Source organism: Canis lupus, chromosome X, assembly GCF_003254725.2.
Source record: "Canis lupus dingo isolate Sandy chromosome X, ASM325472v2, whole genome shotgun sequence".
NCBI classification, from domain to species: Eukaryota; Metazoa; Chordata; class Mammalia; order Carnivora; family Canidae; genus Canis; species Canis lupus.
The window spans coordinates 15,592,657-15,619,136 of NC_064281.1; the positions used below are offsets into that span (position 1 = coordinate 15,592,657).

Sequence of the window (26,480 nt, forward strand, 5' to 3'; positions counted from 1 at the left end):
ATTTTATACACATTAGCTACATTTGTAAGGCACTACAGAAAGGATGCCTGTGGATGCAAAGATGACTATGCTGAGGTACATAGCTATTTGGAATAGTTTCGACTTATCAGAGTTGAGGTTTTACCTGTTAACTGTACTAAGAAATGCAACAACAGCTTTACCAAATCTAAAGTCTACCTCAAGGTGTGAGTAGCAAGACAGAAAAACCCATTTAAGGGCTGTTATAGCTTTCTATGTGCAATTAACCCTTTGTAGCCCAAACCTCAGTCAGAAGCACACTGTGGGGGGGGCATGTATTGGAGGGGGGAGAGTTGTGAGGGAAGCATGGTGGGGGGAGGTACATGGCGAAATGAGGTCAGCTTCATTGTTCCCAGAGCTGTTTTACCACTCTTTCCAGAAAGGACAATGGAAAAGTCAAGCTTTAAGGAAAGGCCTACACCTTAACATGACTAAAAATTTCCTCAAAATTTATTCAGACTTCATAGGTTCTATTTCTAGGAATTTAACCATTTTCTCTAGGCGGTCCAATTTGTTGGTGGATAATTGCTCACAATAGTCTCTTTCGATCCTCTGTAATTCTGTGTTGTCATTTGTAACCTCTCCGCTTTTCTGATTTTATTTATTTGTGTCCCCTTTTTTGTCTTGGCGAGGCTAGTTAAAGATCTATTTTATCTTTTCAGAAGACCAACTCTTAGTTTCACTGATCTTTTCTATTATCTTTTTAGACTAGATTTTATTTACTCACACTCTAATCTTGGTTATTTCCTTCCTTCTACCAATCCTGTACTTCATTTTTTTTCTTTTTAAGTTCCTTGAGAGTATTACACTAAGTGAAATAAGACTGGTGGAAAAAAAAAAAAAAAAAAAAGGCCTGGTGGTTGCCAGAGGCAGGGGCTGGGTGTAGGTGAAGTAGGTGAAGGTGGTCAAAAGGTACAAAATTCTAGCTCTAAGATAAATAAATCCCAGGGATATTATGTGTAGTATGATGACTATAGTTAACAGTAGTGTATCATATATTTGAAAGCTAGTAAGAGAGTAGACCTTAAAAAAAAATTCTAACTATGTGCGATGATGGATGGTAATTAAACCCATTGCTGTAATCAGATAACACTATATACATGTATCAATTATGCTGTATGCCTAAAACTAATACCATGTTTTATGTAAATTATAGATCGAAAAAAAATTATTCAGATATAATTAAATGAGAATTTCCAACCAGCCTTTTCTTCTTTGAGAGGTAAGGGAACGTATTTTGAAAATTTTTAGAACACCAGAGAAATACTTAGTTTTTAAAAGTTTTTAAAATTGAGGCATAATTCATATAATGCACACATCTTAACAGTACAAGTCAATCAGTTTTCACATATGCACCCATGTAACCCACACCTCCATCAATGTACAGAAAACTGCCATCACTCCAGAAAATTCCCTATACCCCTTCCTAGTCAATCTACCTCGTCAGGTAACCACCCACCTGATTTCTATCGCCTATGATTGATTTCACCTTTTCTAGAACTTCATGTAAATGTTCTAACACATAGTTTTTCCTTTTGAATATTACCAGAAAAATACAAATTTTTTCTAGAAAACATCTTTTTCTATTAGTGGAATTGGTGAAAAAATGTTTTTAAAGGAACCACTCCCTGAAGGCATGAACACTTACATTATTTTCCATTTTAGTTGCTTTAAATAACCATCCCTGTTGATTTTGGGACATGAAAGCTGGTTGTGCTAAAGAGAAACAAGTGTTATCTAGGTCCTATATGCCTGGGCCAATATTTTCCCCCAATTCCTGTGTACTTCATTGTCTGATTACCTCTTTCAGGCAAGGCCACAACATTCCACATACATGGGAAAGTGATTTTTTATTCCCTCATTATTCTGAGAATAAGCCTATTCCACATGAAAGAGGCCCCTCAAAAGGAAAATTTGCAGAGTAATTCAAAGGGAAATTACTAAAGAAAACATATACAATTTCTATTTAAGACGTTAGCAAACTCTGCCCAACGAGACAGAGCTACATGCACAATTTGCCTCACAGTGGAAAGGGTGTTTTTTTTTAAAAATCTTAATTTTTTTTATATATATATTTTTTTTTTTACAATTTTTATTTATTTATGATAGTCACACAGGGAGAGAGAGAGAGAGAGAGGCAGAGACATAGGCAGAGGGAGAAGCAGGCTCCATGCACCGGGAGGCTGATATGGGATTCGATCCCGGGTCTCCAGGATCACGCCCTGGGACAAACGCAGGCGCCAAACCGCTGCGCCACCCAGGGATCCCAATTTTTTTTTTAAATTTATTATTTATGATAGTCACAGAGAGAGAGAGAGAGAGAGAGAGAGAGAGAGAGAGGCAGAGACACAGGCAGAGGGAGAAGCAGGCTCCATGCACCGGGAGCCGGACGTGGGATTCGATCCCAGGTCTCCAGGATCGCGCCCTGGGCCAAAGGCAGACGCCAAACCGCTGCGCCACCCAGGGATCCCTGGAAAGGGTTTTTGGTAGAACTTTTCTAGACATCCTTCAGCAACAGACAGTCCTGTCCTTCAAAATAGCTACAGGTTAATCTACAGGTCCCCAAATTCCAAAATGACTCTACGCTAAGGCCTTACTGTCATTCCAACTTGAAAATATGAACAAAGAGTAAAGCAAACCATCAAGATAACCTCTTTCTGATGAATCAAGATCCTGAAGCTTTGTCCCGTCACTATTCCCAAGTGAGAAAATTGTCTACAGGGATGTGTTAATCTTAGAAAACCTGTCTGTAAGGAATCTTCCAATGGGGGTATTCCTTTAAAGTTCAGTGTGGGAGGCACCGCCACTTAGCTCATCAGCATTTTGTTGCCTGGCCAGCTTCTGCTTCCTTTACTCCACACCTGCCCTGGAAGCTTCCCAGGTCATCCCTGACTCCAGAGCAAGGCTGTACTAACACCCTGTCCTCACCACTCCAGACGAGCCCAGCGCCTTACACAATACACCCTGTGCTTGCTGAAATGATCAAAATACTTCTCACCTTCCAGGTGCCTGCGGTTGAAACTCCTCCTGTTCTAGGAAGCATCTTCTTCACCCTCGGGGAGCGCCTTTGTTTTTAAATTCCTTCCTCCTTTGTCAAGGCCAGCGTTTCCCACTCTTATACCATCCTGGGTTATTCATTAGCTTCTTAGCTGTGCAAATCTTAAGCTCCCTGACTATACCGAACATGTTTCAAAGCAAAGATTCTGTTCAATAAATCTTTCAATCTCCACGAACACAGCTTTTGCCACAGAGCAGATATTTGAAAAATCCCATGGCTATGCAAATCTCTTACAAATAGATTTTAGCTTGCAAATATGTTGCTTTTATACAGTTGTAGTCTATTTTGTGTGCTGATGATTCTAATCTAATCACTTTTTCTTCTAATCGTGGCTGCCCTTTCCTTAACATGCTCTCTCACCTGTGCACATTACATCATCAGACGTGTCCACCCAAAGTTTTTTGAAGAAATGACTGTAGAGCAGCCTCCGTTCTTTGGATTATCACATTCTAATAAACAAATTTTTATATTAATGCTATCTCCTTTTTTTCTGAAAAGATAAACGCTTCTACAGCAAGGGGTGCCTTGATGGGTAAGAATTTGGGTATGCTTGGATCCCCTATTAATCACCTTTTATTTTTTTAATTAATTAATCAGCTTTTAAATGACCTTGACTTCTCTCAGGCAAGCATAAAACAAAAGGCATCTTTCTTCATATGCAAGTCTTTGAAGTTCTTAGACCAAGAAAAAAATGAGGAATACCTGCTATTTTGGGTCCCTGGACCCAGTTCCAATGTGTGTGGGGAGGGGGTGAGAGAAGTTTCACCACACCAACAAGCAATTCTTCAGACATCAGTTGAGTGTCCTACCACTTAACTCAATTCTGACATTATCTACCCAGAGACAGCTCCATATCCCACAGGTTAAGAGCTCAGTCCTACAGGACTGCTCTGTTCCCCACCCCCTACTTTAGCACCAGTTGCAAGTCCAGGTTGTCACCCATACTTCTGATCCACTGGCTATAAATCAGAGGTTCCCATGATCCCCTCCTTGGGTTCAATTAATTTCCTAGAGTGGCTCACAGAACTCAGAGAAACATTTTACTTACCAGATCACTGATTTATTAGAAAAGGATATGATTCAGGAACAGTCCGATGGAAGAGATGCACAGGTCAAGGCACGGGGAAAGGGCGTGGAGCTTCCAGACCCTCTCCAGGCACCACTCTCCACGCACCTCCACATGTTCACCAACCCAGAAGCTCTCTGAATCCTGTCCTTTGGGGTTTCTACGGAGGCTTCATTACATAGGCATGGTTGATTGACTCACTGGCCACTGGCAACTGATTCGACCTCCAGCACCCACCCTCCCCAATGTCAGTGGGAGGGACTGAAATGTCCAACCCTCTAACCTACTGTTGGCTCCACTAGCAGTGGGGGGCTCCTTTGCTTAGGTGTTTCAAAGGTTACCCCATTAACATAACAAAAGACCCCTCTATTACTCTTTTAGGAAAGCCCAAGAGTTTTAGGAGCTCAGTGCCAGAAATGGGCCAGAGACCAGATTATATATAGTTCTCATTATAATTCACAATATCATAACTGCCCATCTGTACCCACAAATGTTGTCTGATTAAGTTAAAGTTCTGAAGAATTTCAACAACCCATTTAACTCGAGTTGAGAGAACCAAACCCACTGTTTTGGGTGCGAGGTGATGCCTAAGTTTCTTGAAAGTACAAGTTACCATCTTTGCAAACTCTAAGGCCAGGTCAGGCTTTAAATCTGAAATTAAGACCATTGGTCTCCAGCGAGCCTGACTAGGGACCACTGAAAAATACCGCAAAAACAAACCACAAAGAACAAATAAAAGCTAGAATCTCTGAATATCCCTTGGGTCACCACAGAGAGACTGGCTGACACCAAGGTCATCCCAACACAAGAAGAAAAGTAGCTCCTTTCCCAGGCTCTAGGTAACACAGACAGGGAAACGAAGAGGTTTCAATGCCCTTTGCAAAAAAAAAAAAAAGGCCAACAAGCCAAGTTTGAAACTCCAGAGGCCTTCAAATGCCATTTCTCCTGACGAGCTTGTCTATATGCCATCTCTGGCCTTATAATTAGAATTCCGTCTGCACTGATCAGTCTTTTCCACTCTGGACAAAAGCAGCACAAGTGTATATTTACAGTGATTTCTTTAAAAAAAATCTAAGAACTCAGTCTGCAATTTTTTCTTTCAAACTGGTAGCCTGGTTCCTTTAGGTTTGCAAATATGAACCTAATGATGAGAGTAGAGGCACTATCTCTAGCCAGTAGGCAGAAGCATTCTAAATGCTGTTTAGAGGAAGGTAACTTTGCCAGGTGCCCTGAGCCCGGACAGCCCTGCATTCCCCATTCCTTCTCTGAGCCATCTGCATGGGCCCCTCTGGGGTGAGCTCTCCGGGCTAGCAGCCAATTCAGGCCAGATAAGGGTTGGGCTATGTCTACCCAAACCCACGTAAGCCCACTGCTCTGTTAGACCACCATGTGGTCACAGAGCTCAAAAAATATGTAAGTGTGAAGAGAAAGTCAGTGGTGAGAAAGGATAATGGTGAACGATGTGAAAGTTAAAAAAAAAAGGAAAAAAACCTGCTGCCAAATTAGGTGTGGATGAGACAACCAGAAGACACTGGGGGCAGTGGACTATAGAACTTTATTTAGAAGGAATGGGGACTCTGATTGCTTCCTTTGTGTTGTTGTCAATCCATTTTTTTAAAAAGTGATGGAAATCATGAAGGAGGCAACATGGAGGCAGAGAGGACATAACTCAAACCAGCAAACCTGCATTTAAGAAGAACAACTTGACTCTATGAACTTATGGTGACAAACGGCAAATGAATGCACATTTTCATATTTTATGGCAAAATTAAATAGGATATATATTATCTTTTTTTAGGATACATAGTATCTTAATAAAATTGTCTTAATTAAATAAGATATATATCTAATTAAATTAATATATACAAAATATCATGTTTTACGATTCTTTTTTTTATTCTTTTTTTTTAAAGATTTTTTATTTATCCATTCATAGAGACACACAGAGAGAGAAAGGGGCAGAGGCACAGGCAGAGGGAGAAGCAGGCTCCACGCAGGGAGCCTGACGTGGGACTCAATCCAGGGTCCCCAGGATCAAACCCCGGGCCGCAGGCAGCGCCAAACTGCTGCGCCACCGGGGCTGCCCTACGATTGATTCTCTACTTGATTCAACCTTTTTCAACAAACCAGTCCATACCCCCAAAATCCTCTGAAGAGTTGTCTGGGGGTTTTTGCTCCTTTAGGGAAAGGGGTGTGTGTGCATTTGTGTGGGTGTATAGCTTTGGGATACTGTAGGATCAATCTATTAATCACTCAATAAAAATATAACATATTTATACACACATACACAACATCACCTATTATACTTTTATTGCCCGATAGACTGATTGGTTTCATAGTCTTGAAAAGCTAATACTATGGTCTTACCTCAATCTGTCCCTATGACTGAAGAGTTTTTATTGATTTGGGATGTTAATTAATTTCCAGTGGAATGAGAAAATATCCACTGGCATTTATACATCCATTATAAAAAGGCATATTTTACATTATGGCCAAGTATCTGCAATATTACAAGTAAATTGCCATAATGGGAAAATTCATTTTTTGATAATGTAATTTTTTAACATGGTTTAAAAGGCCAACCTTTACATTTTGTTTTACATAAATATCTGAGGCTACATATCTTTCCTTTTTCCTCTGTGAAGCAAGCCCATCATGAAATCTAGCATGGAACTGGTGGTGAGTGAACAGGACGCTGGTCCTGCAGGTGGCAGGGACGTCCTACATCATCACTGAAAGAAGAATAATACCTGCAATCCCTCCTCTCCTTCAGCAATCCATGCCTGCTTTCTCTACAGCCAACAGGCAGGCAAGGGCAGGCACTATCTCCCAGAAATGTGTTAATAATCTTCCTTATTTTGATTTGTATTACATAAAACATTATTACAACATTAAAGGAAAAACTGTCTTCTGTGACACAACCAGTTTTAAGTCTTGTTCCCTTTCAGTCTTTAATCACATGTGCGGAGATATATTTTACATGGCTATGTCCTAATGTATGCAATTTTGTGTCCTGATCGTTCATTTATTTTGCAAAAAAAAAATCTTTTCAGACTTCCATTTATTCATTTACTTATTCAGCAAGCATTTATTTATTTTTTTTTAAATTTTTTTTATTTATTTATGATAGTCACACAGAGAGAGAGAGAGAGAGAGAGAGAGAGAGAGGCAGAGACACAGGCAGAGGGAGAAGCAGGCTCCATGCACCAGGAGCCCGACGTGGGATTCGATCCCGGGGCTCCAGGATCGCGCCCTGGGCCAAAGGCAGGCGCCAAACCGCTGCGCCACCCAGGGATCCCTCAGCAAGCATTTATTAAAGTACATACTAGGTTTCAGGCACTCTTTCAGGTACCACGTATGTAAAGATAGATCAAGACAAGATCCCGCTGTTGAAAAGCTCTCAGGTTAGCAGAATTTAACAGAAAATTACCTTGCACATTATTGTAATAAATATAGATTTAAAGACCTCTGGGTTTACCATCTTAATGTCTTCACGATCTTCTAGCTGGATAATATCACTTAATTCACATAACTATTCTCTCTCTTGATTATTTTTCATTATCACAAGCAATTAACTCAATTCACATATTCTTTTTCTGTTAACCATTTTCTTTGGATAAATTCCTGGGAGTGTGCTTACTGGCTCACAGGATGTTAATTCAGACTTGTGCAGCTCTTGCCATACCCTGCTAAATAGCTGCATATTAGGATCATAAAGATATACAAAGTTACCACACTTCTCGGTATTACCAACAGTCTTACCACAAAATGTTTTCTTAGGATTCTCAAAAGCAGGAGCTGTTATCGTCTTAATTTACATTTATTTAATTAATAGCAGTGTGGAACATTTCTTCATGGTAAAGGTTTTTCTTTCTCTTTGTGGGACTTGTATTTATGGCAGATTTATCTACCACTTATCATCGTTACAGTATCTTCCTAATATATTTTCATATGTGATATATATAATAACTTTTCATGATTTATTGCAAAATGTTTATTTGTTGTCCTCTGAGTTTGGTTTTTTTGTTATTGTTTTTGGGTTTTTTTTTTAGCTAAACTTGCTTCAAATTATACCAAAATTTTAACTTTTTAAAAAAAAAATTATTAGTCATACTGTTTATTATTCCCTTTGGAATTTCTCCCACGGATTCAGTCTTAAGAAATTTGTCCTTCTGGGAAGCCTGAGTCGCTCAGCAGTTGAATGTCTGCCTTCGGTTCAGGGCGTGATCCCAGGATCTGGATTGAGTCCCAAATCGGGCTCCCTGCGAGGAGCCTGCTTCTCCTTCTGCCGGTGTCTCTGCCTCTCTCTCTCTGTGTCTCTCATGAATAAATAAATAAAATCTTTAAAAAAAAAGAAATTTGTCCTTCTACCCCTGGCATAAATGTTCTACACTGTTGTCTGTTCATGTTTCATTTATTCAACTTTCAACAAATGTCTCCTATGTGTCCTGCTTGGCAACAGGGATAAAAAAAAAAGATGAATGAGGGGTGTTTATGTGGCTCAGTTGGTTAAGTGTCCAACTCTTGATTTCAACTCAAGTCATGATCTCAGGGTTGTAAGATCAAGCACCTAGTCAGGCTCCACTTTGAGCATGGAGCCTGCCTAAGATTCTCTCTCTCCCTCTGCCCCTCCCCCCCACTCGCACAGGTACTCTCTCTCTCTCAAAAAATGATGAATGAATGACATGTCAATACAAATTCTCCAAAACTGAGAAATAGGCAATAGAGGTTACTTTGTGCCCTCCCAGTGCCAATGGGAGTCCCAATAACTGATTCTTTAGAGGTACATATCTTTGTTTGACACCCTATTCACTATTTATGATTCCTTTAAAGTGGATGTTAACTGGCAGAACCAAGAGCGATGAGAATGATTCTGTTCAGATAGCAATAAAAATGAATCTTGACTGCCAGAGATGCAAGTGCCTTATTCCCTAGAAGAGACAATCTCAAAGGTTAGTTTATTGCCCTGTAGGATACTGTGTAGTTTTACATCTGACTTAGCAATCTTTTTTTAAAAAAAAAGGTTTTATTTATTTACTCATGAAAGACACAGAGAGAGAGAGAGGCAGAGACATAGGCAGAGGGGAAAGCAGACTCCCCACAGGGAGCCCATTGCGGGACTTGATCCCAGGACCCTGGGATCACGACCTGAGCCAAAGGCAGACGCTCAACCACTAAGCCACCCAGGTGCCCTGACTTAGCAATCTTAATCAAGTATTTTCCTTTTTAGTTATAAATATTTTGCTCTTCCACAATTCTCTTTGAGCCAGCCATACCATCTTGCACATCCCCTTGTTAACAGGTTAAATAAGGCTTTGACGCATGCTCATTTTATGTTTGTAGGGGCATCAGGGAATCTGGTGGCTAGCATCAGCCCTGCTATTTGGACCCACATCACAGTTCACTTAATCTCCTCCTTGACTTCTAGCTTCCTTTTTATTTTTTGTAAACCATGGGTTTCTATAAGGTCAAATGGTACTCATGAAACCAAAGCTACCAGAGAACTGTATTTCTATAGAGAGGTACATGTGTTGAATCAGAATGAATGATCAGGTTCCAGGTCTGAAGTCCAGGATTGCCCAGAGTGGGAGAGTGGAGCCTGAGAAGCCTGTGCCAGTGTGTGGGGAGCCAGGACCAAGCAGGAATAAGAGAATGTGGTGCAGTGGAGAGAACAGGGTCTCCAGCCAGGTGGACCTGGCTCCAACCCTCAGCCTTAACTCTTCTAGGGCCTCTTTAGCCTCTTTTCTCATCCACAAGTTGAAGTGCTTGTGATAGGCCATCCAATGGGCTCATGTATAAAGAACCTTGTCATGCCTATCACATACCAGTCTTCTATAAGAGTCACTTCTTTTCTTTCCCTTTGAATCCAGTGTCCCCCAGGATGAAAACCAAATTCACCCTCTAGAGATGGCTCAGGGTCACTCTGGATAGCCAGAGTCTACTAGCAATTGAAGCAGAGGAGAAAAAGCTGTGGCAGTGGACTGGAAACCCAGAAGCACCGAGCACACCATGTGAGAAAGACCATAATTTCAAATGGCCCACACCTGCTCCTCGTGGGCTTGGCAGCATTCCTCTCTGGGAATCCTTTCCTTTGAGAAGAGACTCAACCTGATAGCGTGTAAGGTCTTGTTAAGCTCTAGCATCCGCCACAGCAAGGTCAACCAGGGGTGGGTCCTGACAGCCCACAGGAAATCACCTGCCCACCCACCTGGCACACTTACCTCTCCTACCACCTCTATGATGTCGCCGACTTTCAGCTCAAGCTCATCGTCATTCTGGGGCAGGTAGCTGAATGCCACCTGGCAACGGCGCCTCCGTCGCTCGCCTGGATGGGAAAAGCAAAATATTTAGATACAGCTCTTGTCTCAAAATTAGATTTTTAAAGAGAGGCTTCCTAGGCATGCAGGCAAATTAAGCTGACTTGTCTCAAATATGCTCTCTGGGACATGGCTAGAGGCACGGCAGCCCTGGTCTCAGAGAGAGAGGCAGTAGAAAGCAGAGCAATGCTTCTTGGTCTTTTAAAAGCTGCTGGGTCAGAAAGGCATGGATATGAGAAACTGATCCGTTGGTGCAGAAGGCAAAAACCCCACCCCTGAAGCGCTGGAGCACAGTGTTGCCTTAAACGCTTTTCCACGGATGGGGCTTTGTATTTTGCTGTTGTTGACTTTTAATGAAAGCTGATGTGATGTAGAATAAAAAGAATGGTCTGCTTCTAATGCTAGCAAGACAGAGGAAGTTTTCCCCAAATGTGCAAAGGAAAAGATAAAGTAGCCTGGCCTTTTTCTTACTAATCAGCACCCTTTCAACATGCTGGAACTCAGGCCTGATAAGCAAAGGCTAGTTAGATTTCAGCCCGCCCTTGGTGCCATTTCAAATGCCCCACAGGGGTTCAACAGATCCACTTCGTTCCACTCCCTTCTGTCCCAGGGGACCCATTAGCAGGATCCCTGGCTGCTCACACAGAGCCAACCCAGGCAAATCAAGATAAAAGCCAGGACCACACTTCACTTGACCGGAGGACACTGAAGGTTCCAGCATCTCGCTCATCCTGAGGAGCCCAACTGGGAGGCCCAGGCTTAGAGCTGGTTCAGGTACAGAAACAACTGTCCACACCACAGACATGCCCTGTGGGCAGAAAGAACATGCATGTGGTATGTACGATAGGGTGGGGTAGGGGGACAGACGAAGAGACGGCAGTGGCGGCCCAAGCCAGGGAGAGGTGGATAGCAGAGAAGTGAGACCAGCATTGCTCCGAAGTTTGTTGCTCAAGGCTCACCACCTCATATTGTTCCCTCCTGTCACCACATGGCCTAGAAAACCAAAGCGATCAACGACCTCAAGGAAACACATTTAGAAATGCTGCCATTCTTTTTGGATACTGCCTACAGTGATTCTTTTCCTTTTCTAGTCCTTTCCCAGAGAAAGCAAATCCCTGCGGGAGTGATCCCAGGCCACACTAAGGCCCCACGCGGCATGACATCACACAAAGGGGAAGGTCTGCTACATCGGATGTGCTCACTGATCAATATGTCTCAAAAGCCAGCGGCCTAGTTCTCTCTGTTCTATTTTTCTCTGCCTGCATCTCACTAGGGCAAGAACCGAGTCGAACAGAAGGAAGGGGGCTGAGGTTCAGAATCAATATCTTGTCTAATCACATCTCTGGTGACTATACAAATACACTCCACACCTTTGTGCAAAACCACAAGCCACCTGGTCCTGAGGGAGAACAAATGCAGAGCTCCTGGGCCCTGCCAGCTGCTGACTGCACTGTCTGAAGGCCAAGGGTTAGCCATGGAGGGCTCGGCTCTCCCAAGCAGTGAGGGCCCATCCCAGCTGGCTTCTCCCCAGGGTGGGACAGGCAGGGAGGGGGGATTGGGGAAGAGTGGTACTCCAGAGCAAAGAATTCCACTGTGGCTCCATGGCTTCCAATGCAACAGGAGGCAAATTCAGCAATCTGTGTTATAATAGGTACGGACTCCTCATTCTAGCACAGAAGGTCTGGACAACGAGGCGATCTCGGCACCCATCTCCTATTCCCTGTGACTTCCCTGCCCCCATACATATACCTCTTATTATAAATCGGTAAGAGCTTTTATTTGCTAGATGTTATATTAAAAGCAAACTCTGCACATACAAATCTGAACAGAGAACAAGTAAACATGACACATCTCTGAAACCTAACACTCACAACCACAGAAGTCACCAGGCCTGACCAAAGCTATTTGAAAATAACATCTGAAGGCCCAGTGTTGGCTGAGATCATGAAACACAGTTATATGTAATTTCCTATTTTCACAAAACCCTCTGTAAGAAACAGCATCTAACCCAATGCTACACAAATGGCAAAAGAGAGAGTGATGTATTCTTCAAGGATAGACTAACGCCTCAGACTCAGGACCTGGAACAGAATAATCAGATTTCTCTGGAACCAGATCTCTGCATCAGATTCCTATAATGCCCTGTCTGGTATCAGGAAGAATGACACGTTTACTAGTTTCCATCTGCCAGACTAATCGATATTTCTTAAAAGCCTCTAAGAAGGTTGCTTCACTGGTGGCATAAAGTCCAATCAAACACATCACCAACATACAGGATCAAGAAAAGTGAGCCCTGCAGTGAGGTATCCAGAGGCTGCCGAAGGTAAAGGCCACCTGACCAGACCCCAGGCAGAAACAGTTACTCCCTTTGGCGCTGGGATAGCTTGTGATCTTCTCTAAAGCACTTCTGGTATCCATCATCCAATCTCATCCTGCCAACCACGTGAGTTAGAAAGAAAAAGAGAGGAGCCAGAATGAGCAACCATTTAGCAAGTGAGAAAATCAGGGTTCCATGTCTTATTTAAGGACAACAAGCTAGTGAGCAGCAGTATCTCCTCAGCCTGAGTCAGAGCTGTCCCCTAATGCTGGATGAACCAATTCTGTTCAAGTCTTGTCCCAGGTTCTCTGCAATCTGTATTTAACTGCTTCCTGTAACACTGGGTGACACAGCCTTAGATTTTCACCCATATTCCTGGATTGCTGCTTTGCCAGGCCTCAATTTCTGCACATCACCATTCCGATTTCTTGCCAGATCTACCCAATCTAAAACCCAGTTCAAGGTGGGTGACTGATGTCAGGAGACACTACATTTCAGCTGCCTCTGTCCAAACAAAATTTGAGGGACTTTAAGGATGTCATTTGCCTTATTTCCCCCTCCTGGCATTTCAGTGATGTTTACTAGTCAGTTTTGACCGTCCTTGAGGAGGTATATAGACAACATTGTCATCTCCTTTTAATAGCTGGTAAAAACTGGAGAAACACTAGGATGACTTGCCCAAGGCCGTGGTTTAGAATCCCTGAATTTGAGCTACCACATTCACACTCAGAGCCCGGTCCACATGAACTCAAGATTTCACACATTACTTTGGGCTTTTTTTTTCTATGGGATAAACTGAGTCTTGAAAGAAAATTTAAATGCATTTGCTGATCGTGGCCAACCATACAAATCACTATTAGAACAACTAGAAAGAGGAGAGAACATATGTTTTTCCTCCTTCATGTGACGGTCATTGCCACCATCCTTTGTCCCTGTGTGTGTCTTCTAGGCAGGACCACTTAGCTTCTAAGACATAACTACAAAAAGTAACAAACATAAGTTTTATGGATATACGTGCAAATGTGTGTGCTTACATGGTCTGCCAAAAAATGAATGGATAAGGCAGATGTCACAGGGTGTATCTGACATGTCTCTCCTTTATTGCCACACTGTATGATGGCCACAAAATGCCAGTGCCTCACCATGCATTCACAGGTGGAAACATAGGCATGGGGATGGCAAGGCAAGCATACTCCCAATTCCCGCTCTAGGGCCTCACGTATTCCTGCCCTTACATTCAGAACCAGCTTGGTTTAATAAGACAATACCAGCTAGCATTTATTGATCACTTATTGTGTCTAAATACTGAAAGTAATAGCCCTAATGGCACGAAGCTAAGCACCATGTATAGATGACCCCACTTAATCCTCATACTGAACCTCCTATTTACAAACAAGAAGAAACACCGAGATTGAGTGTTTTACCAGAGGTCTTACAGCCCCAGAGCCACTGCCTTCCATGTCTGACTGTTCTTAAGAACTCTCAGCTATGGGTCTTGAGACTACAGAGAGGACTCGCTGGGCCATGTGGGACGTGGTAAAAATGTGAAACCAGGAAGTGAAAAACCACAAATCAGGAGCATTTCCTTACAGCTGCTGGATACTGAGGCTATTGCTGCTGGATATTTTAATGAGATAAAACTGGTTGGAAGGAGAGGGAACAAAGTATACTCACTCACACTCTCTAAAAATGACAGAACAGAAACTAAGAAGGGCACTATGACCCATCCTTAGAAACAGCACACTCTATTTTAGAGCCTTCTAGGGTCTTACATGTGAAAACTTTACTAGGCCGATTCATTCAATGACCACAAAAATATAACAACAATGCAGTGGTTGAAAAAGGTCTTTGGCTCAACTGAAAGCTTTCAACAAGCACACAGCCTATTTTTTTTTATATCACATACCTCCTATGACAGAACACCAGTATGACTACAAGGGTCTAAATCATTTGAGATTTTCAAGGAACCCACTAAATCAAATGGATCCTTGCTGCATGCCTAGGGCACATGGCAGGATCCTGAGATCATACTGCAAGAGAGAAAACATTGACAAAGGTCAAAAAGAAAATTAGAAGCCCCAGATCTTGTTTCCAGGGTTACTTTGGGCATTTTCTCCAGACATGGCCTGGGGACCATCTACCTGTGTCAGGAGGTTGAAATGCAGGGAAGGCCTATGGAACTATATTCTATGGGTATTGGGGTCAATGACCTGCACATAATTCTGACTCACCAAGTGACACTACCCACAAAAATCTAAACCTCAGTAATGAATCAGTACCACTAATTCCAGGTGACAATGGGTGACAGTGACTGACAAGGAGAAAACACCTTGAGGGAACAGGTGATCCCCCTTTAGAGGACTCTAACCAGTGGTTCTTGCTCTTGGCTGCATATTGAAATCACCTGGGGAGCTTTCATAATCTAAATAGCAGTCCCAGAGGAACTAGGTCTCCACAGAATAATAGCTTCTTCCAGGGCTGGGGCAAAGAGAACACAAAGTGAGAACAGAATATCCACTAATGCTAACACCAGTGAAGTGCTCAAACACTTGAGGGCTACTTTCAAAAGGACACAGAGATCAGATGCTTGACGAGGCTTCCACTGGCCAAATCTGGGACAGTGGCAGCATGTACTGAGGGTTGTATTATCACTTATTAATTTCCAAAATAATTCATGAACCCAGGCTGATTAGTTCAAGAGGTAGCTAGGTTCATAGCTACCTAGCTTGGTGAACTGATTAGATAGATAGGTACAGGGCAAGAAGCAAAAGCTCTCCATTAGGAAAAGCATGTCAGCTGATAAATACAGAAATGATAGAAACAGACAACCGCAATTTTATAAGCATCATGGCCAGAATCAATGGTTGCTAAAACCACTGGGTGAAAGCTTGTTGGGGATTAGGATGTGTAAAGAGTCTCAGAGTATCTCCCCACAGAGTATTCATTAATTACAAAAGGAAAATGGTCCCCTTAGAATAGAGAAACCAGATAGACACAGTCTTAAAGCTCACACTGCCAATAATGGGACTCCCTACGTGGCACGTGGAAAAAGACTTAACATCACCTACAGAATGCTTCTGCCCCAAACATTTACCCTAAATCTGACCATGAGAAAACACTCATGCAAATCCAAAACGATGACAGTCTACAGAAACTGATCTAATTTAAAAAAAATATATTTCTTGGGCAGCCCAGGTGGCTCAGTGGTTTAGCGCTGGCTTCAGCCCAGGGCCTGATCCTGGAGACCTGGGATCGAGTCCCCCGTCAGGCTCCCTGCATGGAGCCTGCTTCTCCCTCTGCCTGTGTCTCTGCCCCTCTCTCTCTCTCTCTCTCTCTCTCTCTCTCTCATGAATAAAATCTTTTTAAAAAATCTTTCTTAAATCACGATCACATACAATTTTTTAAAGACTACTGTTTTAGAAGCTGTTTCAGATTTAAAAAGAGTAAAGAGATACAACAACTAAATATCATGTGATCCTTAATTGCACTTGGGGTTTTTTTAAGGTGATAAAGGGCATTATTGGGAGAACTGAGGAAATCTGAATATGGACCAATGCTAGATAATAGCATTATATTAATGTTATATTTCCTGCATGTGCTCACTCTATTGCAGTTACAGAGGAGAATGTCCTGGTTCCAAAGTATTTAGGATCAAGCGTCTTGATATCTGTAACTTACTTTCAAATTGTTTAAGGGAAAAAAGAGTGTGTGTGTGCAAGCGTGCATGGGCATGTTGGTGTGTGTACATATACATAGAGGGAGAAAACAAACATGGCAGGATGCTAATAGTGGGTGAATCTGGATGGGTGTTCACTGTAATACTGTTATTGACTTTTCTGTACATTTGAAATGTTTCTAAATAAAAATTTTAGGGGAGGGGAAAGGAAAAAAATATAAGTTCCCTGGCCCCACCCTTTATCAATGGTCTGGGGTGCAACAGTCCGGGCATCTGTATTTTAAGAGCTCCTCAAGCAAATCTAACAGAGTCAGGGGCAAGAGACATCTAGACAGATTGGTTGTTCAAAAATAAATGGAATTTTCCAGGAACATGCTATACGGGTTCTACATTCAGTTTCCTCTCCCAAGGGGAAGAAAAATCAAACTCGTCTGGTGATATCAGGCTAATACATACCCCAGGTGAATGGTGCCATGCTGTAATTTTAATTTCATAGGACTTCAGAAAAGTCTTACCAAACAGCCTCTAGCTCTGAAAATGTGCTCCTGGGAGGACGGAGGATGGAAAAGATGGCGGTCTCTGCTATGATTCATTAGCCACCAGTGCTGGGGGTGCAGCAACCCCCCGACTTACTGAGCACATTCCAGATTCCCAAAGAGGCTGTTCTTGAGTCAGAAACCTCAATTTATGCAAAAGACTAGGCTTCCTATTTCAAGATGGAAAGACAATGCAAAGTAAACTAAATACATGTGGAGAATCACCCCCTTATACTAGAAACATCCAGTGGATCTGGGGTGCAAGGGAAGAGAGAAAGTTGAATGACTGATCTTGCCAGACCCAGCATCATACCGTTTTCTGGGAAAATTCTCACTCCTTATCCTGTTTCAATGTAACATACATAGCTCAGAGGAAGAGGAGGACACTTCTGAGGTTGGTGGCATGCTAGAAAAATGAGGAACTTCTGGGTCTTTCTTGCCAAACCCCTCTGGCTGTGGCTGGACTGTTACAGTGGAAACGTACAATATTTAATTAACCAGCACTGTTTGGTCCCTGGAGATGAGCCTCCTTGATTCTCTTAGGGCTGCCTATAATCAACATCTTTGCATGGCAGAAAACAGTAAATCCATTTATTTGCCTGCTACTTCAAAGGGAAGGTTCATCTGAAAAGAGGTTATAGCTATGCCAGTGCTCATTTGTTCCCAATTCTACCAGAATACAGGAGGAAAATATAGAATCGGTAGGGAACCATTTATTAGGGCCTTGAAGCCATGACTGGTGTGGAAAGGGAGGCAGGTAAAGTCAAAAGTCACATAAGGAAAATCAACTAAGTCCTGTTGGAGATGAAAGAGACAAATATTGACGAGGTGTCTGCTGTGTCAAGAACCATGCTAGGCATGTTACAAGTTCTTGCACCAATCCTGTAAGGTTAAGGATGCTGGCCCCATCTTCATAAATGGGCACAGACAGACTGGATAACTTGTATGAGGGACACAAGTTAAATAAGTTGTGGTCTACAGCCCTCTTTCTTCCACAAAGCCAGGGTAATACCAGGAAGGCAGATTAGATGTGCATTTCTGGGGAACTTTGGATGATGCTCTCAGGAGGAGAACTTCCCCACAGGAAGTTTCTGGACACAGAAATGACTACAAGATGTGATGAGGGCAGTGCTGTAGGGAGAAGTGGCTGGTGTGTGGGGGGGTGCAGAATACCTTGGCGGAGGGAGCCTAGAAGCAGGCAGATAGCCCAACAGAAGACAATGAAAGACAACAGTCATGAAAAACATGATGGAAGGAATCATATACACAGGGAAAGAGAGGCAGATACACAGTATCATTAGTTGATGTGTTTCAATTGCTCTCTTGGCAGCCAGGGCCCCTCTCTCACTTGTCTTTGATCCCCAGCACCTAGTTTGGGCCCTGTTAGAGCAGACAGTCCATTCTTGATGGATTGATGGATGAATGAACTAATGAGTACCTATTCCATATTCTGTCTGTGGGTCACTGTTCTGTGAACAAAAATTTTCTAGACAGTCAAAGAGGCACTGGAAAAGGTCAGTGAGGGTGGAGGGAAAGAGTTAAAGCCTCAACTTTAACTCTTTAAAGTTGTGTTACAGTGGAAACGTACAGTATTTAATTAACCAGCACTGTTTGGTGTTAAACAGGGCACCCACCCACATGTGTTTAAAAGCCAATGCTGAAATGGTTAAGATGGTAAATTTTACTTTATGTGTATTTCACCACAATTTTTTAAAAAGCCAATACCACCTTGAATTGTTGCAGCTACAGAGATAGAAAGATGGTGGCCTGTCATCTTGCCATGGGGTCAAAAGTGCCGCCTTCTCCAACATTGCAGTCTGAAGCATGTGTGATATTAAACAATGTCTAATATACTCCTAAATGCTTTCTCCTAAGTTTATGGTCCACTGTCAATTATCCATACCAAATGACAGAGCAGGGATATATCTGAGCAGGAAATAACATATATTTGATTTTAAATTTAGTCCCATTAAAAGACAGAAAATACTTAAGTAGGGAGAGATGTATGTATAAGAAGGTTCAGGCAGGGCAGCAGTGTCTCTAATAGCAAATGCATCTATGCCCAGAGATCTACACAGGAAACATCCTGAATGTCCATTGAGAGGGACTGGCTGTGTGGTATATCCAGGCCACGGGAAACTAAGCAGCTCTTTAAATCGAACAAGCAGTTCTATATATACTAACATGGAAAAGGTGCCCCTAATAGGTTAAATTAAAAGAGAAAATCACATAATATGTGTAATATGCTCCCCACATTGCAAACACATACCCACTCCCTTCTTCCCTCTATAACCTCCACCCTGGACTCCAAGATTTACTCCTATCACTCAGAACGCAGTCACAGAGTATGCACTTGAGAAATGTTTATTAATGAATAAATGGATCCATTCAACATTCGATTAATATGTGAGGGCCTGATAGAATGAAATAAATGAAAGAAGGGGTGTGTGCATACAAGAACATGCTGGTACAGCACAGAAAAGGGTATGAAAGGGTATGCCCCAAATTAACAGTGGTATTTTTGGAAAGGGGGATTAGGAGAACGTAAAGAGAGACTTGTGTAAATGTTTCTGCGAGTCACTTTGTTTTTACAAAGAGCATGTAATAATATACTGTGATAATTTTTAAAAAATCATCACAGTTGCCTATTAAAATAATTATCATGCATTGTGAAACTTATTTTTCTGATTAGGCTTTGATGACATTCATAGTAAAGTTAGTCTCTATTCTCCAAGTAAATAAATAAATACGAATTGGTTCAGACAGAAAGGTGGTTGTCATAGGCTGAATGCCAAGGGGTTGAGGGGTCTGAACTGGTTGTGGCTAGTCCGTGAGGACAACGGGAGGTGTGAGCCAGAGAAACGCCTCCATATCTGTAGTCCACACTACTATTACTCTGATCAGACGCTGTTAGAAAAGCCAAGGAGCCCCATCATATCCTATCAGTTCTGGATGCAAGCTCATTTTCCCTGGCCTGACTGCACAGGCCAGACAGCCGTCTCCCTCCAGGTAGTAGGGGCCGGCGGGGGTTAGCGGGGCTCTGTGTCCATCTTCTGAGCTTGCTCGCTCTCACTCACTCACTCACTCACTCACTCACTCACTCACTCACAGGAACACGTACACACCCAGCCGCGGGGGTGCCTCGTCTGGGCTCTGGGCTCCCCCGCCAAGCACTGCCCTCATCCCACCAGATGCATGTTACCGCTGAGCGGCCTAGTCTGTTTGCCTCATCCCTTCAGCTCTGACACCTCGGCTCTTTGACGCATACCTTCTTCAACCAACGCCACTCATCTCAGCACACCCACACACTCCTCATGATGGTTCCGAGGATGCCATCTCATCACAAATGCCCACTCTCGCTCACTGATGGAGGAGCAAAGGAAGGGACATAGATCCCCTGACCTACTCCTCCCTCAGGCCTACAGGCTTTGGAGTCTAATGCTCTGTTCTAAAGAAGCCACTGAAGCGAGTTTGAATAGTCAGTCAATTAACGTATGATCCCAAAAATCGACTTTCTGCTGCTAGTGCGATATAGAAAGGGGCCATCCATTAAATAAACTGAGTTTCTAAAAACAACAACAACAACAACAACAAAAAAATTGAGTTTCTGCAAAGAGAGTCTGCCTCTGGATATTTTCAATGTTAATACTTGATATTGCCTTAGAAGCCACATCTGTAATTTTGGTGCCAAGTGCATGAAGAACTTCTACCACTGTAATGTCCTCTCGCTCAACCATCTTATATAAATGGCACATGAATTAACCCACCAAAAGGACACATGAGCTCTGATTTTACTGCCTTGCACACAGGGTCTACACGGACAGCATTAAGACACAGGAAGAGCGTCCTAGGCCTCACGACACAGGAGACACATAATCTAGTGGCCCCAGCACTGTGACCACCTCACACCTCATGCTCTTTGTCACATCGTGGCTCTTCACCTCAGTTTTCTTACCTCTTAAATTGGAACAATGGGGATAGACCTACTTCACAGAAGGCTGTACTGCCACCTGATGCCCTCTCTGGGCTCTATTCATCTTGCCATTTGTGAATTTGCTAAAAGGCAGCCGTGTTAATGATCTGTGCCTATTCAACTAATTTTCTTTTCGCCATCCTTCCTTTCCCATCAGAAAACAGTCAGTGATGTCTCTAAACATCCTTCAGGTCTTCCCCTTTCCCCACGCCAGGGTGGCGTGGGCCTTTCAGGATGCCCTTTAATCTCAATGGGCCAACCCACAACAGACCATACCAGGCAGACACCTCCCCAAGTGTCCCTGGCCTGACTTCCCCAGTCCAGGCCCCCATGTCGCTGGGGGATGGAGTCTGGATGTTCAGAAGAGAAAATCCGATACATAAAGCACATTGCTTTTCTCTGCTTTAGCAAGGCTTATTTTGGCAAAATGCCCAAAAGAACTCAACATATTTATAGAGTTTTGTTTGATCTACTTTTAAATGCTCCATGCAGAGTCATTCAAGTGAAATGAGAATACAGATTTTCAAAGGAAAAACTGAAGGAAGATTCTAAATATAAGTTATTTGTTGAGCATAAACAAGATTTCTCCCTTCTATCCAACACACTCCCTCTAACGCATCTATTTTTAAAGGCATTCTCAAACTTTGCTGCTGACAAATAGATCAGACCCCTAACTTTTACAGTTCAGGGGGGAGGAAGGGCGGGAACAAGAGGGGGGGGAGTGCGTGTGAGCGCACGTGGAAGTGTGGCAAAGGTCTAGAAAATCCGAGAGACTCTCATCTGGGGACCACCTCCCTTGCCTATCCTGAGAGAATTCTAAGGGGAAAATACCTACCACAAACAAACCTAGAGTTTCTCAGTTCTTAAAATCTGTACCCCAAACAGCCATTGTCCTGAGAGATTTAGAGAATGACAAAAAAATTCCCTATTTCCCCCTTGAGGCAGAAGGGGAAAGATCTTTACTGCAGCTAGTCAAAATGTTTTTTTTTTCTAATTTTGACTTATTTTTAATAGAGTTTCCCTCCTCATCCCCATCAGAATCAAGAGGTGGGGGAATAAGCCAGGGTATTTATGAATTTTCTTGATGCAAAGGTGGGGGATTGCATGCCCACAATTTCTTCTTCTGTATCCAAAAGCAGTGCCTCTTAATGGGGGTTTGTGGACAGAGTTAATTCAGGGATCTAAACATGGATGGGAAGAAAATTATATCTTTAATTTTACTATCCTCTAACTAAAATCTGGCCTTCCTTTTCACTATGCATATAAGGCAATGAACCACACTGGTCCTGGCAGCACCTGTGGATTTTACTGATTTCCTACCACCTGGATAGATCTTTTCATTTCACGTCCCTGTCACTGCAGTTATCATGAAATATCATTTACACCCACCCTTACTTCAAAATTTATGATAGCTTCTAGACTCACTGCTGGATCTTGCTATTTGATGCATCCATATAGAATATGTATTATTTATGTTTTTGCAGTATTTTGATAACTGTACTGTAGCATAATTGGTTTCCTTTGCAATCCTATGGACTTTATTCTATTCATTTACAAACATTATTCTGAGAAGAGGTCACAGGCTTCACCAGACTGACAAACAGATTTCACAGCAGTTTAGAAAAAAGGCTAAGAACTCCTAATCCCTGTTTTCAAGATTATGGTTTACATGGAAACCCAAAGATGCAAGAGGGGAATTATGTATATTAAAAAATAGAGCAGTAAACATAACATTTGGACTCCGTCTGTTGGAATATTCCATAGCCTTTGGAGGAGCACATCACGACAAAAGCACCACATCAGGCAACATCACAGGTCCTGTTCCATGAGTAGCCATGTGGCTCCGGCTTCAGGAGGCTGCTTGCCACATGCCCTCTTATTACCCAGGTCCGTGGGTGGCTAGAACTATCATCAAGGCGCCGTGGGCTCAGTGCCCACGCTCCCTTCCACGAATGCCAGGACAGCTCATTTGCAGGCTGACATCTGGCACCACCAATATCCCTGCTCCAACCAAGCCCTGCATTTCTCTCCCTTTGCTAGCTAGTGAAGTTATGAAAGGCAACTACAAGGTCCCCCCAGCCCAGGATAAGGTGGTCACTTGGGCTTCCATGTACTCACAGAGCTTCACACACACGTCTTTCTTCCAGCCCTAGTCAGCTGTGCTGTCATTCTTTGCCTGCAAGTCCCTAGTGCCTGCTGGGTAGTGAGTGCACAAATGTTCCACAAAGGGAGGAAAGTTTGTGCCAGTGCTTATAAGTGCATACAACTTGCCTGGAGGGGCTGTTCGACTCCTGCCACACTCCCATCTTTGTGGGTATCCCTAGAGGATGAAGGATGATAAGGTCAACAAGTCCAACTGGGATGGGAGGCATCCATCTGAGCAATACTTCAAAAAAAAATTTTTTTTTCAAAAAAAAACTTTTTAATTAAAAAAAAACAGAATGCAAAAAAAAAAAAACCAGAATGCAATTCCACTTTTAGGTAGTTATACTTTAGATAAGTTATATGAAATGTATAAAAATACATCAAAATGTTCAATGCTACATTATTTGGAATAGTGAAAAACCAGAATCACCCTAAATGTCCTTCAACTATGGGACTGGTTAGTCTACTTCAGGTGTAAGTCCACATGGACTATAAAAGAGTGCCATAGCTCTAAATGAACTGGTATGGCAAGATTTCCAAGATTCGCTTTAACCTAACATAACAAATCATGATACAGCATAAACACTATGATCCCATCAACATGTCTGTATCACTATGTGTTTGGATTAGGTCATACTATCTGAAACTGAAATTTTATGGTCAAATATGTGCAATATCTTCTGTATCATCCAAATGTATATGTGTGGAGATCTGAGGAGATAATCATGAGCTAGTGTGCATGGTGGCCGGAGGTGGGGAGGGGAGGCAGGGGTTTATGTGACTCTTTGTACTCTGACTTTCCTGTATTAAGAGTTTGTTTTGTTTTGTGTTGAGAGAGAGAGAGAGAGAGAGAGAGAGAATATGTGTGAGGGGAGGGGAGGGGCAGAGGGAGAGGGAGAGACAATCTTAAGCCCGCTCCACATCCAGGGTGGAGCTCCATGCAGGGCTTGATCTCATGACCCTGAGCCAAAATCAAGAGTTGGAAAATTAACCCACTGAACCACCCAGGCAGCCCTGAATTAAGTTTTGACACTAACCATGTATTATTTTAATACTGAGTCTAACTAAGAAAACTTAGGTTGAGTCTAAAAGAAAATTACAACTCAAATCTTTAAAAAAAAAAAAAAAAGAGCAGTGAGGTCTACACAACACACTAGCACACAAGCTGCCTTCCAAAGGGGGCAATTCTGTGGTCCTCAGAATGACAAAGCCCGTTAAGGGGTGGGGCGGGAGCTTCCTCTAGGAGCTGCAAATGGTCTTGATACCAAGGTCTTTCTGGAGGGGTGTCATCCCAAAAAGGACAGGTTTCTAGGAGCAAATGAGCAGTGCAAATAAAGGGACCAGGCTACCTGTAAGGGAAGGTTTCTCAGCATACTTTTTTCAAGCAAATAGATTAGCAGTGCATATATTAGCTCTTTGTTCAAAGCAAATAAAGGCCTTTTCTCATTTATTTAAGCAACTCCTACATTCGTTTTAAGTATAGGAGAGTAGCAAAGGTATGTTAAGTATAGGAGAGTAGCAAAGGTATGTTTAAAAGATGGTATTTCACATTCAGACTTCTCATTTTCCAAACTGCTCTACACCTTTACTCTCTTCCTCAGAGGGAAGGAACTGAGTGTCATGAAAAGTGTAAATTTAGACACTGTAAATGTAGAAAATGTCAATCTAGAAATATTGAAGCAAGAAAATGAATGTGGAGGGGTGCCTGGGTGGCTCAGTTGGTTTAGTGACCAGCTCTTGATTTCAGCTCAGGTCATGATCTCGGTTGTGAGATTGAGCCTTGAGTTGGGCTCCATGTTGGGCATGGAGCTTGCATAAGATTCTCTGTCTCCCTCTGCCCCCACCCCGCCCATGTGCAGGCACATGCAGGCTCTCTCTCTCTAAAAAAAGAAAAAGAAAGAAAATGAATGTGGATTCATTCATGGACTAGAGAAAAAAAACAGCAGAGGGAAGGAAAGAGAAATAAATGTGCATGAATCCCTCTAACAACACTGATCTTTGGACTACTTGCTCCAGCACTTAAAAATCTTTTCCCCCACAGACTTCATTACAAAGTTTTCTATACATCACACATAAGCAAGTCTCCTCTTGTGAGATGAAACCTCCTGGAGGGCAGGAACTGAGTTTTTCTGCCTATCGGCAGCAGGGGTTGGCAAAGTTATTCCTTCGAGGGCCGGAGAATAAATAGTTTAGGCTTTGCAAGCCAGGCAGTCGCTGTGGCAACTACGTAACTCTGCTGTCGCAGGGCAAAAGCAGCCACAGACAATGCATAAATGAAGGGCTATGGCTGTGTGGCAATAAAACTTTATTTATACAAATAAGCCGTACCAGATTTGGCCCATAGGTTGTGGTTTACCAAACTCTGGTCTACAAGAAGAGATATGGGTCTAAATCAAGAGACCAGGGATAATATTTTTGTTCTGTTTCAAGGAGGAATGACAGATATTGATTGCTAAGGCAGAATCATCAGCTTAGAAATGATGCCCTCCTGGACACTGTCCCTGATTGCCCTTGAGGTGGAGCTCGGTGCCCCTACCAGCACCACAACAGGACAGCATAGCACCCAGCACATAATGCTCTCCTCTCCCTGCCCACGCTGCCTGGGAACGTCTGATTCTCACATCCTAGGCTCCCTCTTTGGAGATTACTGGAGGCTCTCCCAGGGCCCAGCCCAGAACAGTTCCTTAGTAATGACCACAAAAACAAAGGGAGGAACAACAAATGAAGGGGATAAAGAAGAAGGACAAGTTAAAAATGACTCTCAAGTATTCATGGGATGAACTGATGAAGGTTGGGATGCCACCAGCTAAATGCAGAAGAAAGGAGCAGCAGGAATCTGACAGGTAGGAGAATCCACTGCTCAATGATGCAGGGGCAGCTAAGGACACAGGAGTTGCCCCTCGGCAGCCACTCTACTGCAGACCACCAAACCTGGGCTATGAGGTCCAGCCAGGGATGGATGGGTACAAGGACAGGCAGGCCGCCCTAAGCCAGTGTAGCACAGCGAGAGACGAAGATGGATCTGACCAGGATGTCTCAAAGAAGAGAAGCTTCCTGCCCCCACTCGATATGATCAGAGAAGCCCATCACTCTGCTCGCTGCCCACAGCATGAAGCCAAACGCTAGCTGATCTCCAGCTATGGGAGGAACTCCCAAATCAGAAAAGCCATCCACCTAGCTTCCAGCTGACCCCAGATTCAGAAGCAATAAATGCTCACTGTTGTATGCCATGGAGGTTTTGAGGTTGTTTGTCATGCAGTATTATTGTGGCAACAGATAACTGATATGACAACGCCTGGCACAGAGGAGATCCTCAAAAGATGTTAAAACACACATGCAAGGAGGATAATAGCTGAAAATATGTTGTCTCAGTC

The 26,480-nt window shown here is 42.9% G+C and overlaps 1 protein-coding gene across 13 annotated transcripts in view; it reads right to left on the reverse strand.

The window, feature by feature from the left end:
• SH3KBP1 (SH3 domain containing kinase binding protein 1) overlaps nucleotides 1–26,480 on the reverse strand; it is a 339,638-nt gene that overhangs the window by 152,958 nt on the left and 160,200 nt on the right. For all 13 annotated transcript variants that reach the window (XM_025438119.3, XM_035711695.2, XM_025438092.3 and 10 more), the window contains one exon: nucleotides 10,364–10,467. In XM_025438119.3, coding sequence (XP_025293904.2) covers nucleotides 10,364–10,467 — 104 coding nt within the window. The remainder of the gene's footprint in view (nucleotides 1–10,363; nucleotides 10,468–26,480) is intronic.